This window comes from Branchiostoma lanceolatum, chromosome 2 (assembly GCF_035083965.1).
Source record: "Branchiostoma lanceolatum isolate klBraLanc5 chromosome 2, klBraLanc5.hap2, whole genome shotgun sequence".
Classification (NCBI taxonomy): Eukaryota; Metazoa; Chordata; class Leptocardii; order Amphioxiformes; family Branchiostomatidae; genus Branchiostoma; species Branchiostoma lanceolatum.
In genome coordinates, this window is record NC_089723.1 from 33,390,450 (window position 1) to 33,406,459 (window position 16,010).

Sequence of the window (16,010 nt, forward strand, 5' to 3'; positions counted from 1 at the left end):
AAAACACTTTTACACGACTTTCCTCACTTCGCTCAGATGGACTCCAAAATGAGTACCAAGTTCCGATTTTGAACATATGGGAGGCCTACAGAAGAGGCTAGGGGCATGAACTCCTACCGCCCTAGTCGACAGTGCACAACTTCCCCTCCTTTGCAGGCCTTCTGGGCCGGCGTTTATTTGGTTAGGAGCGCTGATTCGCGATTTTCAACATATCGGAGGCCTGCGAAGAGGCTAGCTATAGGGGAGCGCGTGAACTCCTACCGCCCTAGTCGACAGCTGCAGTGCACAACTTCCCCATACCCACCAAACAAGTGTTCGTATCGTTATCAGCTACCTTCAGGCGGATGTGGAGTTGTGCCCATTGGCCGGCACTGCCGGAATTGCTTGGAAACGTCTTTTTGTTGAGCGGCTTGCGCCTGATCGGTGTATATATGCCTAAAATGGAGCCTTTTCTACGAATTCAGACCGGGTTTTCTGTGTGCATATATTATATATTATGTGCTATTACGGTGAACGCAGTTTGAAAGTGCTTTTTGTATGACCAAGAACGCACATGAGTCCTGATTTCGAAATCTATTTCTCAAGTGGCGGGGTCGGTGGTTGAGTGTCGAGTTTCAAAAAGATGATCATGATATGCGCCTCTCTTTTGCAAAGAAACATCTGACTTAATTAATATTCATTGACCTTTTGTCACCTCGTCACTACGTACTCTCTCCGAGCTTTTCCGCCCATTTAAGCCAGGACCATCATCCGGGTAGCTCATAGGCTGAAAGTTTCTTCTATCTTTGCTGTCAACCTGTCTGAGTAGTCCTTTGGCCGATATTCAAACCTTCAGCCAGTGGTCCATACCGATATCCATGATCTAAACTAAAAAGAGAGGCGCCCAGTGGACGATGTCGGTAGCTTCGATTATTGTCCTGTTCCTGGTGCTTGAAACATCCTTCTCAACAGCTGCAGGTACGTGGCATCGTTAAACGTGATAACATGATATAGAAGTTGCTCTGTCTATACTTGATTGGGTGATAGTTGCAGTGATGATTTTCGCACCATTGTGAATATGAGGCGCATGCAGCATGGTACGAAAGTGCTAGCCTCTATCAGGCTCCGCGGATGGCTGGAAGAATTGTAGAAATTGGCCAAATAGAGGGGACAGTATGATATGATAAGATAAGGGAGTCGGCCAAGGAGGGAGGGTCCAATATGCCATCTACGGCAAACTGTACGCCAATAGTAGACTAACTCCCCTTGCATGTTTTTCTGCCTAATTTGCTAATTTCAACTCTTTCCAGCCTGGTAGAGGCTACGAAAGTGCGTCATCGTGTTCAGTGAAAGATTCAGACAACTTAAATGTAAAAGATTCGTGAGCGACTTAGAAGTACTGTCGTTTTAGGACCTAAAAAGTATGATTGATGTAATGGCTGCCGTTTCCATGACATTTACATCCAGAAGCAGTTAAGCCCCAATCTCATTGGACTGCGGCACGTTGGCGGCAGCGTGCGAATGGCTGCCGCCAACGTGCCGCGCACAAACGCCAGCCTGCCGCCATATCGCCGCCCTGCCGCCACCCTATCGCCTCAAATGTGCCAGTTGAAATGACGAATTTATAAAACGCAAGTGGCAAAATACCGCGAACTCGCCGCGAACGTGCCGCGAGCGAGCCGCGAACTAGACTCCTACATTAGACACTATAAATATTGGGGGCCATTAGTCACCAATAGGTCCCAAAATGACCATACCAACAAGAGTTGACATTTCTTATTTTGATAAATCTATGAAAATATATCATTACACATACATGGTGCAGAACACATAATAGAGTGGTATATCGTTCTTGTTGGTTGACACGTCATTTCCGTTACTGTAAGGGTCTTTTAAGGTTACGCGTATATATGATATCTTTGTTTCCCCAAGTATGATACTGTAAATGCAGAAATGTTCGCGGTGGTTTCATGTTCGCGGCAACCGTTTCACCGCGAACTTAAAACCACCGCGAACATTTTTGTCCAACACTGTAGAAGAATGTGACTATATAGCGCTGTTGCAAACTTAAAACCACCGCGAACATGCACTCCATGTTCGCCTTAGCGCGAAATAAAAACCCCGCGAACTTAAATGCATTTACAGTAACTTAAGTGAACATCCCTTTATCACTGCAAATCTCTTTTTGTTCTCTTTAAGCATTTCAAATTCTATTTTGATTCATCGACAACACTGCAATTTCCAATCACCTGGTCATCTGGGCTTCAGACGCAAATTATGAGCCGCACGACAGTGTGACCGCAAGTCGCAAGGGAAAATTGGTGAAACATTCGTGCCGCTATAATTTGCTGCCAACGTGCCACAGGTCCAGTACGTTATTGCCTTTAGAATACAAGTTATAATCTCAGCCCAAAAGCTGCGATATCAAAAGGTGGCATACGGACATGTGTGTACATATGTGTTTCCACCAAGATTGTTATCAACGTGTTTAGCTGCCAGCCGAATGATTCACGATTGAACTTTGGTCGCTTACTGAAAACTGGAGAGGATGCAGCTAGCTATACGTGACTTGGCAGGATTACAATAGCAATGTACGTGAGTCAAAACTTGGCTTGAAATTGTCTGTAGAAATGATAACCTATGGTATATATATTACTAGTGACAATAGAAGTCGGTTGTACTAGATCGAAACATGATAGCACTTCCATGGTACTTGTGAGCTGTTGAGATACGGAAATATGTTTTTCCTGTAATCAGGTTACCATCAAGCAGATGTTAGGATGGAAAATCGTAACGTTTCAATGTCAAGTACTTAAATTCAGTATATGAAGCTGAAGAAATTCATTGCGTGTGACCTTCACATTGAATTACATAACGTTATATACCAAAAAAAACGCGGTGAAAAATTATAGAAACTTGGGAGTGAATAAAATTATGCCTTTTTGCCGTTTTACCGATTTTTCCTAATGTTGTAGTCTAAGGGTTTATTTTTCTTCTTATCTATGATGATAACATCGAATCTTTCTTGACACAACAAAAGTACAGTGACTTCCATGCGGCCAGCTACAAACTACAGAACAGATATACAAAATATATCTTAACATTCTACTCACTTAATAATATAGCTACCACGTAAATCTCTAATATCCTGATACAATGATACAAGGAGTTAGTAAAACACGCAAAGGGTCATTTGCATCATAAACGTTCAACGTTCTCCCAACAGGATGTCCAGGTGGTTTTACAAAGTTCAGGGGAGCCTGCTTCAAGGTGTACCACCAGGTAGCTTCCTACGACCAAGCGAGGGAGTTTTGTGCGAACCAGGGTGGACATTTGGCCATGCCCAAAGACAATAGCACAGACGCCTTTCTGATGAAGCTGAAAAACACGGTAGATCCCAGGGGCTACTTCTGGTTTGGTTTGAGTGACGAGAACTGGGAGGGCCGGTGGATGTGGGAAGATGGGACTGTTCTCAACAAGTCTGCCGGCTGGAGCAACTGGCGCGAGGGACAACCAGATAACCACAAAGGGGATGAAGACTGTGCACATTACAATTCTGTGGCAATGCCGGGGTGGAATGACCTGCCGTGCTCAGACAAAGTGGCCAAGTTCATCTGTCAGACGACAGGTATTTCAGACTATTCCCCAAGCAGAGGTTTGGTTGAGTAGGGTAGGAGTGTCCGGAATTTTTAACGCCTCTCTCCCCAAATCCCGGACACTCCTACCCTACTCGGCCGAAACCTCTGCTTGGAGAATAATTTCAGACGACATTTTCTTTGTATTGGTGTTGTTTGGCGGTTGGATTACCATGATGATTCAGAGATTAAATCACCCCCTCCGTGCCCTCTGTGGGAACTATGATCAAACTTTGAATCATAAATACAAGTACTGACGCTACTCTGTGCCTGAAGAAGGCAACCCTGTACCCTGAACTTCCAAACCTGGTATGCTATTTCGTGCTATGTCGTGCTATTTCGTGAATAAACATCGTCTTCTCGAGCACATTCTCAGTCTCTGGTATGATGAAAGTAGTGGATGCTATGAGAAGCGTCTAACTCTTTATAGAGAATTTTATCCAGTTGCTTGAATCGTTTTGTATATCTGCTGATTTTCAGATGACGCGCAAACAGATTCGCCCAACACAACTATGACGTCACTCGTGACCGACCAGATGGGGACGTCAGCAACACAAGGGTCTTCAGGTAACGCCTACCCCAGTTACGTCACCATCGGAATAGATTATCGTCATAAGACTGCACTCTAAACTAATTTAAGCACTGTCCTTGTACCAACTCTAAGATATGCTGTTGTTGTTCACCTTGTAGTGCACGTAGGCCAGCAAGGTTTTTGTAGCAGGGTGCATTTTTACAAGGATGCTAGTAGCCCTTCGCCTTTAACGCGCTCGCGGCACCTCTCCAACCACGGGACCCCTATTTTGCGTCCCTTCCGAAAGACGGATGCAGCCCCAATCGAGATGTCCTGTTCCAGGATTTGAACCGGGGTCTCCCAGTTATCAACTAATTGGAACCAGGAGCTCAGCTGCTTCAGGAACATCCCAATCCTGACATCCATATTTAGATTATATTCGCCTCATAATGAGTCATATCGGCTGATAAATGTTGTTACGTGCCTTTTTTTTCCAGGTAACTTGCGGAAAATAACCTTCCCCGCCCCACGCCGCGTCAGTAACTACGCTGGGCTGGGGACGCCACTGTCTCAGGACTTGACGAGTTTTACTTTATGTCTGCACATGCGCACCGACATGAGTTCCTACAGTCATACAAGTTTGGTCAGCTACGCTGTGGGAAGTGTCCAGCATGCTAATGAGCTACTTCTTTTCAACGACGGAGGTAGTGGCGGCCGTTTCGAAGTAGGTGTGCAATGTACTTCGATATACTAAACCTCTCGTATTCTAATCACCACTTTGTCGATGCAACGCCTGTGTGCATATCAAGTTCGTATAAGTTCCGTATCATTTTTTGTCATTAGAGTTATTAGACGGTAATAGAGTCAAGGTCAAGGATTGACGTGTTCAAAAATTCGTATTTTCCGAGGACCATAGCAGAATGGAACTCGTTGTCATCAAATGCTGTACGAACATCCTCTCTAGATAGCTTTAAAGAACGGTTGCAGACAGATGTGCAAAGGCTATGTGTGACAGGCCGTTCAGTGTAATATAACCAGCTGCTATCGCGCTGCGTGCCTGCGAAGCTGGTGTGTTACGCCGAAGGGCGGTTATACAGACTATATAGGTACAGATACAGTTACAGATATATTCCATGCCGATTCATATACAAAAATACTTACAAGCAACTTATGTCATGTAGAAAATAATACGGAGTTCATACGGACTTGATTTACGCACAAGTGTGACAGCCCCCTTTTATAGCTCTTACCATTGCCTCTCATATCTGTTGATTCGCTAAATATGCTAATTCTAAAGTCTTGTTGACACAGTAATGCTTCTAGCAATAAATCCAGGTCGCAATTTCAAGAGAACTGTCAAGTTCATTGAACTACGTATTTTTTTTCAGTTATACGTGCAAAATACGAGAGCTGACTTGGGTGCCTTGCCCGTTTGGGACAGCGGGTGGCACGTCATATGTGTTACCTGGCGCAGCAGTAACGGGGATTGGAAGCTCTACGCTGACGGCGCGTTTCGGGCTTCAGGCACGGGGGTCAACGTAGGAGGAAAAGTGCGGGGCGGCGGTACATGGATCCTCGCGCAGGACCAAGACACGGTCGGGGGATCCTTCGTAGAGTCTCAAGCGTTCAGCGGAGAACTGTCGCAGGTGAACCTCTGGGACCGCGTGTTGACTCCAGAGGACATCGGAACAGACTGGTCAGTGTTCTGTAGTCACCATGGCAACGTGATTGACTGGGCAACCACTAACATCCAAGTCGTGGGACAGGCCACCAGTGATCAGTATCGGTGTCAAGTCACCTCGACACCCGCGTCCGGTGAGTCTATACTTCCTTTGTTTGGGATATTCTTAGTAAGGCCAATTTGTCAGGCTGACTTTCTCCTGTCCCGCGGACAATGAAAAGAATGCCAATATTCTTTAGTTATTCTTTTTGCTCGCTCGCATTAGTTTTGATACTACCTTGCCTCCGTTTTAATCAGTTTGTATACTGCCTTGCCATCGATATAGATATGCTTGGAGATTAGCTAGTATATATACCCGATAAGGCTGTATCGCCGTGATGTTTGCTACGTGGTTGTATTCACATTGGAAAATCAAATAGCTTTGTCATGACTGATCATCATCCAAAAAACTTGTTTAAGTTGTCATGTGGCAGTGCATTTCCATTCTTGAACCGTAGACTTTTCTCGGTTGGTGTTGCACCGGTCGAAATTCCTGTCATTTATCACCATGCTATTATAGTATTTTTAAGTAATCATGCAGATAAGGCAGTCATTTGCATTATTGATATCTATTGATGTTTCTAATAGTATCTCTTTTATTTTTATTTACAAATTCATTTCTTATGAACAACAATGGAACGCAGCAGATTTATAGAATCTCCTCATCAATTATGTATATAAACTCATAACTTTGATGATTACTATGTTATATTGTCAATTATAACTTAAGCAATCTACATGACAAATCCATTATAATTCATCAGTCCCTTATTGAATTGATCTTGAAAGTATCAAACAAATTCGGTCCTGGTCCCTGCAGTACAAAGAAAGGCTCCTAGCTATGGGGGACCGAAACCGACGTCAGCTCTTCACGAGTCCAAGAGCTATCTGTCATTAAAAAATCAATGATTACAGCATGCCTAAAACACAAGGTATCAAAATCCGTGTAGATATCCGTGTTGTCGTGCTGTAGTACGTTGTGAAGCCGCTAGCGGGCCCATAATCTAATCGTGTTCCATTTTACCAATCCTACCAACATACCATATACTGCAGCAGAACGTCCTCGCACAACAATGACGTCACTCGTTACCGACCAGATGGGAACGCCAGCACCACAGGGATCTCCAGGTAACCGTTACGTCATCACCTGAGCGAACACAAATTATTGTCACAAGACTACACTCGAGCTGTGTGTGAGTAAGTGGTTAAAGTACAATTGATGAGAGGTCCAGTCTGGAATCGCAAGTTCCTCGATGGTTGAAGATTCTACTGTACCCTGCTTTCTACTCTAGCTCTATACTAATCTACCACCAATATTACTACGTACAAGGCACAACGACAAGAACATTTAATCTAAATTTACTTAAATTCAGATGTTTGAATTGTCAATTGACCTAAGTAGGTGTTCATGTCTAATCATGACTTCCGCTGCTATCCGTTTTTGTTTCCCACTCTCTCCCAAAAGATTGTCCAAAAGACTACCAACCATTCCAAGGCATCTGCTACAAGGCGTACAACAACGCTGTCACTTTCCTACAGTCCCTCCGCGCGTGTGGTACAGACGGCGGGACACTCGCCATGCCTCGCGATCAGAAGACCAACGACTTCCTGATCACGCTGAAGAACTCGGTCGATCGAAAATCCCCGTTTCGGTTCGGCCTTCATGACAGAATCAAGGAAAACGTCTGGAGGTGGATGGATGGACAAGAACTGGGGGACTTCACGGACTGGGGACCCGGGGAACCTAATGACGCCTCGTTGGGGCCACAGGGAGAGGATTGCGTCGAATTCTATCCACCCAATGGGAACAAGTGGAACGACAGGGCATGCTCTGATAGGCGGAAATTCATCTGCCAAGCTGATACAACAGGTTGTCTCATCATGTATTTTTCATCATATGGAACTGCTCCAAGCCGAATGATTTTGATTTTGGAATTCATAACTTAAAGTTGGTATAAGATACTACTGATGAGAAATACTTGTTCGTTAATAATGTCAGTATGAGTTTGGATACACATCGTCTACAAATCTGCTAAATGTGGGCTTCGTGTAACCCATTGGTAACACCACAACATAGTAATAAAGTAGTCTTTGGAAGTTTGGTTGATGTTGCAGTAGAAAGATGTTTTCTAACCAGAAGAAAAGATTTTATCACTGACTGCATGCATGTAACGAAGCCAGCTCTTATACTGCGTGGTTTGCTTACTTTTCCTGTCCTTCAGAGCACCCTGGGTACACTCCAGTAGGTCAAGGCGCCTACATCAACACATACCTCAAGGTGTTTGCACAGCCCAAGACTTACGAAGATGCCAAGCAGGCCTGTGCGTTAGACGGAGGCCATCTTGCCAATGTCAAGACACAGGCGTTACACGACTTTCTTCTGACCAAGATTCAGGAGGTTGACGCAAGCATAGACTACTGGATCGGTCTCAATGATGTGACAGTAAGTCTCGCAAGATGAAATACATGTATATTAATGTCTGTTTGTTTGTTTGTTTGTTTTAATAGACATTATGGAGAGACCATGTTTCTTCTTATTTCGTCCATACCTAAAGTGGCGCTGAACTTTAGATACCAATATTTTACGTGGGAATTTGATATCGATGTTTCACAAAACTTCCGATCTCTAGACATCTTCATTCTGTAGATAGTTCTGTATTCGTGCTCGACGGAGTCAGTATTCGTGCTCGACGGAGTCAGTGAGTGAGTGACATGGGTGATAAATGTAGGTATATTTTCTTTCTAAATCTTGGAAGACTTAGCCCGCGGGGAGCGGAGCTTGGGTAGTGGACTAAAGCTAAGAAGGCTGGACTACGGGCTATAGGAAGACTATCCATTGGCCAAATGATATCTTGACAAAAGGTGTCTTTTAGCTTAAACATCTTCAACGCGTAACAATTCCAATTCATGTATGTAGGTCGAGAACACGTGGACCTGGTCTGATGGTACTCCGGTCAGCGACTGTGACTTCACCAACTGGGCACCGGGAGAACCTAACAACGCCGGCTCGACTGGGGATCAGGACTGTGGACAACTATGGAAGGATAAAGGTTTTCAATGGGACGACGACATGTGCGGAAATCAGAAGTACTTTATCTGTCAGATAGGTACCTTTTCTACGTCTAAACTTTTCTTTATAATTGCTTAATACGTTTGATTCCTATCTTGATGGGTATGAATCTAGTTTTCAATCCGATTTTTTCGATAACGATGAGCTCCTTCCCATTTCATACTTCCAGGTTCCGGTGAAGAAACGTCCTGTGGACGACCAGAAGGTAACGTTATAGATCTATATCTGCTAAGTTGTGCATATATTTGTAGACACGATATATCGATATATAATGTCGACATTGCAACATAAATTTGTCATAGAATCTTTATTTTCCCTCTCAGCTTGCTCCAGTGGCTACCAGATGCATAACGGCATCTGCTACAAGGCCTTCAACACCCCGAAGAACCTTCGCGACGCGTCTTCGACATGTGCAGCTGACGGAGGGACCCTCGCCATGCCAAAGGACGCCGACACTAACGCCTTCCTGATCAACCTGAAAAACGCAGTGGACAACAAAGCTAAGTTCCGTTTTGGGCTGACTGATCACCACCAGGAGGGAGGTTGGATGTGGGTCGATAACGTTGCTCTGGGCAGCTTCAGGCCATGGGGTCCAGGACAACCGGACAACGCTGGGGTTAATGAGGACTGCGCCGAGTACTTCTCCGGGAGTCGCTCGTCCCGTAAGAACACCTGGAATGATGGACGATGTACCGATGCCAGGATGTTCATCTGTCAAGTCACGCCATCGGGTCAGGGTTCAACTTATTGACGTGACGTTTGCGTTTTCCATTTTGGAATCTTGAAGAATCGTTGTGTACCTTTACTACTGGCTTCAGTGTATTATACACATGTCTGGCTTTCTTATATTAACAAGGACAATTCTCTCTATTTTGATAGTAAAAATACGACATCGTAGACGTAGTTTTGCTATTGTCAGGTACGTTTTTTACACGATGTTTTGACACGGAAATGATGCCATAACATCATAGAAGTATTTCCGTTTATTTCAGGTACCTTTTTCAGTACGAAATTTTGACACGTAAATGATGGAATAGACAGAGCGAAACCGTCAATGACTTACTTCTATTTTTCCTGATAGCTACCAAGAAGTGGCGTGACGATGGGCGTTGCGGAAAGCGATACCCTGCTGAAGACGGCAGGCCTGCTGAATGCGACCCTAGCGGAGACGTCCCGTGCTGCTCCAGTTCCAACTGGTGCGGCAACTCTGCATCGCATTGTCACTGTCGCACTTGTGTCGACTACAGGAGCTCAGGTACATAGCAAGAGCTCGGAGAGCTCAATGAAATATTTTGAGTCTTTGTAGATTTATTGTTATATCTTGTCTCAGACAGTTATGATACAATAAAGGATATGATTAGCATAATCTTTCTAAATGATGGCCCAAAAGTACATATATCGTACGTGTAAAAGTCATTTCCTTTGGCAGAATATGATGTTAACATTTCATCATAGATAATACAAAGATTTGCACATTTACATAAGCTAGCGCTACTAAGTATACATGGTGATGTGCACCTTTAAATAACTTACGCATGTCGTGAAGTGCGTAATAACCATCAGTTACTACAAAGGAATCATGGCACTCATGAAACTATAAGCATTGTGTTGTTTGGATTTGGCTCAATTATGAAATGAAATGTGTCTGGCTTGTCTTACCTCGTGCGATAATTATGATAACTTAGACACAAAGATCGGCCTTGATTCGTTGTGCTGACGTATCACGACAGTAAACAAAGATAGTGAAAATACCACGACAGTTCGTTCAAAATTTTTTAAAAGATTGCACTGTTGACAGGATCATCCGATGCATTGAACCCACTTTTGCCAGGATGTGTAGACCTAGTGCCTATATTATATAGACAACATCGTATACGTAAAACGATATCGTTTTGATTGCAACATTCAACTGCAAGAGGTATCAATAATGTCTAACCAAAAGAAAATATTTCATCATTGACTGCATGCATGGAATCAAGCCAGCTCTCATGCAGCGCGGTTTGATAACTATTCCTGTCCTTCTTCAGATCAGCCTAGGTACACCCGGGTAGATTACAGGTACAACAAATACTTCAAGATGTACACACAGCCCAAGGCTTACGAGGATGCCAAGAGGACCTGTGCATCAGACGGAGGCCATCTTGTCGATGTCAAGACACAGGAGGTACACGCCTTTCTTTTGACCAAGATTCAGGAGGTTGACGCGAGCAGAGACTACTGGATCGGGCTCAATGATGTGACAGTAAGTTTGGCAAGATGTCTATTTTGATAAACATAACGTAGAGAACACAATATCTATTTTCATGATTCATGTCTAATCATGTTCATATTTACTTAACTTCCAAATGCTGCAAGAATGAAATTCCCAATGTTTACCACTATGGAATTATAATATTTTGTCATTGACTATGCGAATAAGGTTTTCATTTGCATAATTGATATCTATCAATATTCCTTTCTCTCGCATATATATGTCACATGTTTGAAAGTCCTATCGTGGGATGCAGCGGATTTACTAACTTATCTCATTAATCATGCAAATCAGATCCGATAAGTATAATTATTATTATACGATTATGTAACTCATCACTCAAGCTATCTACAAACTCAAAATCATTGAGTTATTCTCTCTCAAAGTTTTAAACAAAATCGGCTCCTGCAGTTCCAAAATGTCGCCAAGGACCTACACGACTTGCTCTCCCTCCCAAGATCTATGTAGAACTCACAAATCATGACCGTACCATGTTCAGAACACAAGATATCCAACCCGGAAGTTGCGCTGCAGTACCATAGCAAGTCAATAGGGGCCAAAAATCTAATCATTTCGAGGTCTCAAGAAGACCTACCCACATACTAAGTATCAAGACGATCCATTTAGGCATTCTCGAGTTATCGTGTTTACACACACACACACACACACACACACACACACACACGCACACACACACACACACACACACACTCACACAAACAAACACACACAAACACACACACACACACTCACACACACACACACACACACACACACACACACACACACACACACACACACACACACACACACACACACACACACACACACACACACACACACCAACGCTGACCGAAACATAACCTTCTCGGCGAAGGTAATAAAGGATATGTTAGACTTGACATCTTTAACGCGTATACGTAACTGAATTTCAATATGTAGGTTGAGAACACGTGGACCTGGTCTGATGGGACTCCAGTCAGCCGTACCTTCACCAACTGGGCACCGGGAGAGCCTAACAACGCCGGCTCGACTGGGGACCAGGACTGCGGACAGCTATGGAAGGATAAAGGTTTCCAATGGGACGACGACGTGTGCAGAAAGCAGAATTACTTCATCTGTCAAATAGGTACTTTTTCTATATTTTCTTATGATTACGCTAAATGGCGATCGGAGCATCTTTTTGGTTTCTTTGACTTGTTGTGCTTGTCAAAACAAAACAAACATTTGGTCATACCAACTGATCTTAGCTTTTACATCATATTTAGCATTTAATCGATGAGGCGTCAGAAATTAGTTTTACATGCTATATTTGCAGCATCGTAGACGTATTTTTTCATTCATGACAAATAAACTCCATAGATACATCGACATATAATCCATCTCGGTATTGTAACATTCAACTGAAAAAGATAGAAGGATCATTTTGGGAGTTGTCAGTTGCTGTTGAGTTAAATGCAACTTTCAAAATATCATTGTTTCACAGATGAATCAAGTTACACGAGGTTGCAGTCGACATTAGAGCTCTTCTATCATATAGCAGGTGAGTCATTGAGGTGGGAGCAATTTCGCATTCAGACGTACATTTGAATAATCATCTCTGTATAACAAAGATATGTTCTGTAATCATTTCTTTCTGTATCTTCTGCTGAGTCTTAATGAATGAATGAAGACCTTTATTGCACATTTCTGCCACACTTGGCTAAGTACAGGTCACAACAAAACAAAATAACAAGTATAGTTAACGGATACAAAAAGAATATGACTATCTTTAGATAAATTCTACTTCTCCTCGCTCAATATGAATGGCTTCACGAACGTTGAAGTTTATGTGGAGTTTGCAATTTGATCATTAACGTTATGGAGTATTTTCATGTATCACGTTGACGCTGTAGCTGCTTTGTGAACTAAATTTATGCTTGGATAGTTTGAAGATCGATTACAGTTTGATTAATCTGTTAGTACAGTTATATCTTTTTTTCACTTTCAAGATTGTCCAGAAGACTATCAACCATTCCAAGGGATCTGCTACAAGGCGTACAACACTTCTGCCACTTTCCAGGAGTCCCTCCGCGTGTGTGGTGCAGACGGTGGGACACTCGCCATGCCTCGCGATCGGAAAACTAACGACTTCCTGATCACGCTGAAGAACTCGGTCGATCGGGAATCTCCGTTTTGGTTCGGCCTTCGCGACGTCCTTCGGGAAAACGTCTGGAGGTGGATGGATGGCCAAGAACTGGGAGACTTCACGGACTGGGGACCCGGGGAACCGAATGACGCCTTTTCGGGACAGGGAGAGGACTGCGCCGAATACTACCCACTCAAGAAGAACAAGTGGAACGACAAGGCATGCCATTATGACCGGAAGTTTATCTGCCAAGTGGATAATACAGGTTGTTATAGTTACCCATGTCTGTCAATATACGCAATATACGCAATGACACTTTCGGCCATTTTCAAGTGGCTGCTGATCAAAATCAATCATACTTTTAGAAATACTCGAATGATATACGATGGAGGTATTTCCTTCTAAGGAACTTTTACAATTACATTACCTATTCTACTGTTTGCATGTTTCTTTATCCATATCTTTCCATACCTAAGATTTTTCCATACTTTTACTCCGCTAGAAGCCGTCCGCATCTCGAGCTCCAGCGACGGCGTTCGTTACGATGCCAAAGCGGTACTTGAATCTCCCGTCTTCAGTACCAACTGTAGCAACAACACACTCGTTTTCCACTACCGCATGCAAGGTTCCGTTGTCCCCGCGAAACTACACGTCTCAGTTGTTGGCAACATGTCTAACTCTGATTCTGAATTGCTGGGAACATTTCCGTTCAAGGTGACGTATAGACAAACGAATCGCGTACATCTGGATTTCCATAGGGAACAGCCGTTCCGCGTAGTCTTCACAGTTGAACTAGACCATTCGGCCAACTCAACAGGCGGAGCAGGCCAAATACACCTGTATGATGTCATCGTCCTCAACGACAAATGCAGACCTACAGGTTCGCCTAATGACATTGACTAGATCGGTTTGGATATGTATTCTGCGTTCAAGTTGCTTTAAACCAAGGACATTATGAAGAAGGACATTATATCTATTCTATTATGATGTCCTTGTTTAAACAGAGTTTTGTGTAGCCTGAGTGCCATCCTAAATTTTTTTAGGGTAGCGAATGTAGGAGCCTCGGTAGAAATAGGTTGGCACCCAGGCTAAGTTTTGTGATGAAACAGTACCGCTGCGTTAACGTTCTTGGAACATTTTAGGTCGATCATCTATTTTGTCTAGACTTGTTAATTTTTTGGTGCTGAGTCATCTGGGTCCCTATTTGGTGTGTTTCAGTTTCGTTCGCTCCTGTCGTGAAATATAGTAACTTTGCAATAAAGTTATTGTCATATACTCTGCCTGTTTTGATCTTGAGGAGCAGCAATGTATACGCAAAATTTGAGTCATAAGCAAGAATAATAATACAATAAAATGATTTTTCTTTCCTTCAGACGAATCAGCAGCAGCAGGCTTTTTCCAAGGTCAGTTTATATATATAAGTTACTTTAAACTTAACACAGAATAGAAATGGATGTCTTGTAACTACATCAAGTTATCAAATGTCGATCGGCTTAATTTAGTCAATCTTTCGCAAATGGCGCAGGCAAGTGACGTTAGTAATTTGCAATTATTATTTCGTTAATATGCCTATCATTATCAACATCTTTGTTGCGTAGATTGTTTTGCCCTCTTGTATCGTTTTGCACAACCAAATTGTTTCATTAATTAATATTTATTTTCTTTCCTTTTCTTTTCTCTCCGGAGAGCCGACTCTTACCAAGGGGGCCATTATCGGGATCATCGTCGTGTTGGTTATTGTAGCAGTAGCCATTGCAACAGCAGTTAAAGTTGCCAGGTGGGCAGACGTTCGACTTATACATGTACGTACTTAAGGGTTAGATTAGATTAGTATTGAAAGGGTTTATCTTAGTTTGTCATGTATCTACAGAAGGTCTGATTATTTCAAGACGGTAAAGATCCCCACCTCTCCCCCTCCATAATGGAACAGGCGAACGGGTTATTTATTGTTATGATTGACTACTTGAGATTTATCATTCACCACTTGTGGCACTTCTCTATATGGCGTTACGGCGTCATAACCGATATGAAATGAGGACTTCTGATTGGTCGACGTCATCTGGCTATATGATAATATAACATGATATCCTGTAGGATATTGTAACAACACGCCTTGAATGAGTGAACCGTACAGTTTTAGCTCACAGAGGGTTCCGTTCAGAAATTGGTAGAATCCTTGGATTCTACCAATTTGTAATTATTGTGTGTGCTCGGGGCCTAGTCTAGCCAAATCAAGCTTCTAGCAACCCTTCTAAAGCTGGTCAGGCCCAATCCCGACATTGAGATATTGTGTAAGAAGGGCTTTTCGGGACCTGGCTTTGGATTGGGAGTAAGGCCAAAACTGAAACCTTCCAGCATCACACAAAAAAATGGCAAAAGTAGTCGACTATAGTGGTGACATGTTTTTACCGTTTTTACACGTTTTTCACCCCAGATCAATGAAACGTCAACATCTCCGCCTGATGTCAACTAGCACAACCGTTTTGATGAGGCGAGACAACGTGATGTTTGAACCGGATGCGGAGTAGTGTCAATTCACGCACATGGCTTTCACTTTAGGAATTTAAGAAATTTCCGAGTCACCAAATTTTTGGGCAGACAAGGAGATAAAATTACAGAGAATATTATTCCTTTTGTACCCATCCTTTATACTAGAATACAGGATCTTGATTCGTTTTCGTTTATAAGATAACGCAGTTTTATATGGACTGGAAAG

At 43.0% G+C, this 16,010-nt stretch overlaps 1 protein-coding gene across 2 annotated transcripts; it reads left to right on the forward strand.

The window, feature by feature from the left end:
• Positions 1–536: 536 nt before the first annotated feature.
• LOC136428732 (uncharacterized) lies at positions 537–15,996 on the forward strand. Of its 2 annotated transcripts, none has more exons than XM_066418455.1 (20): positions 537–957; positions 3,206–3,607; positions 4,095–4,181; positions 4,623–4,849; positions 5,514–5,940; positions 6,902–6,973; positions 7,311–7,715; positions 8,068–8,288; positions 8,763–8,952; positions 9,085–9,120; positions 9,239–9,646; positions 9,997–10,170; positions 10,943–11,157; positions 12,109–12,295; positions 12,653–12,709; positions 13,158–13,559; positions 13,797–14,174; positions 14,668–14,697; positions 14,981–15,071; positions 15,729–15,996. In XM_066418455.1, the coding sequence occupies exons 1-20, from the start codon at positions 894–896 to the stop codon at positions 15,820–15,822; spliced, it is 4,167 nt and encodes a 1,388-aa protein (XP_066274552.1). In that variant the 5' UTR covers positions 537–893; the 3' UTR covers positions 15,823–15,996. The 2 variants fall into 2 exon arrangements, with proteins under 2 accessions (XP_066274552.1, XP_066274551.1); XM_066418454.1 differs by having other exon boundaries at positions 538–957; positions 6,899–6,973.
• The last annotated feature ends 14 nt before the right edge of the window (positions 15,997–16,010 follow it).

What these genes read in the sequence shown, in the direction of transcription:
- LOC136428732 (XM_066418454.1), top strand. Translation starts at nt 894, where the DNA reads ATGTCGGTAGCTTCGATTATTGTCCTGTTCCTGGTGCTTGAAACATCC. An exon ending in TCGGTCTCAATGATGTGACA is followed by an intron (nt 8,289 to 8,762) that starts GTAAGTCTCGCA and finishes TCATGTATGTAG; the next exon opens with GTCGAGAACACGTGGACCTG. An exon ending in GCTCTTCTATCATATAGCAG is followed by an intron (nt 12,710 to 13,157) that starts GTGAGTCATTGA and finishes TTCACTTTCAAG; the next exon opens with ATTGTCCAGAAGACTATCAA.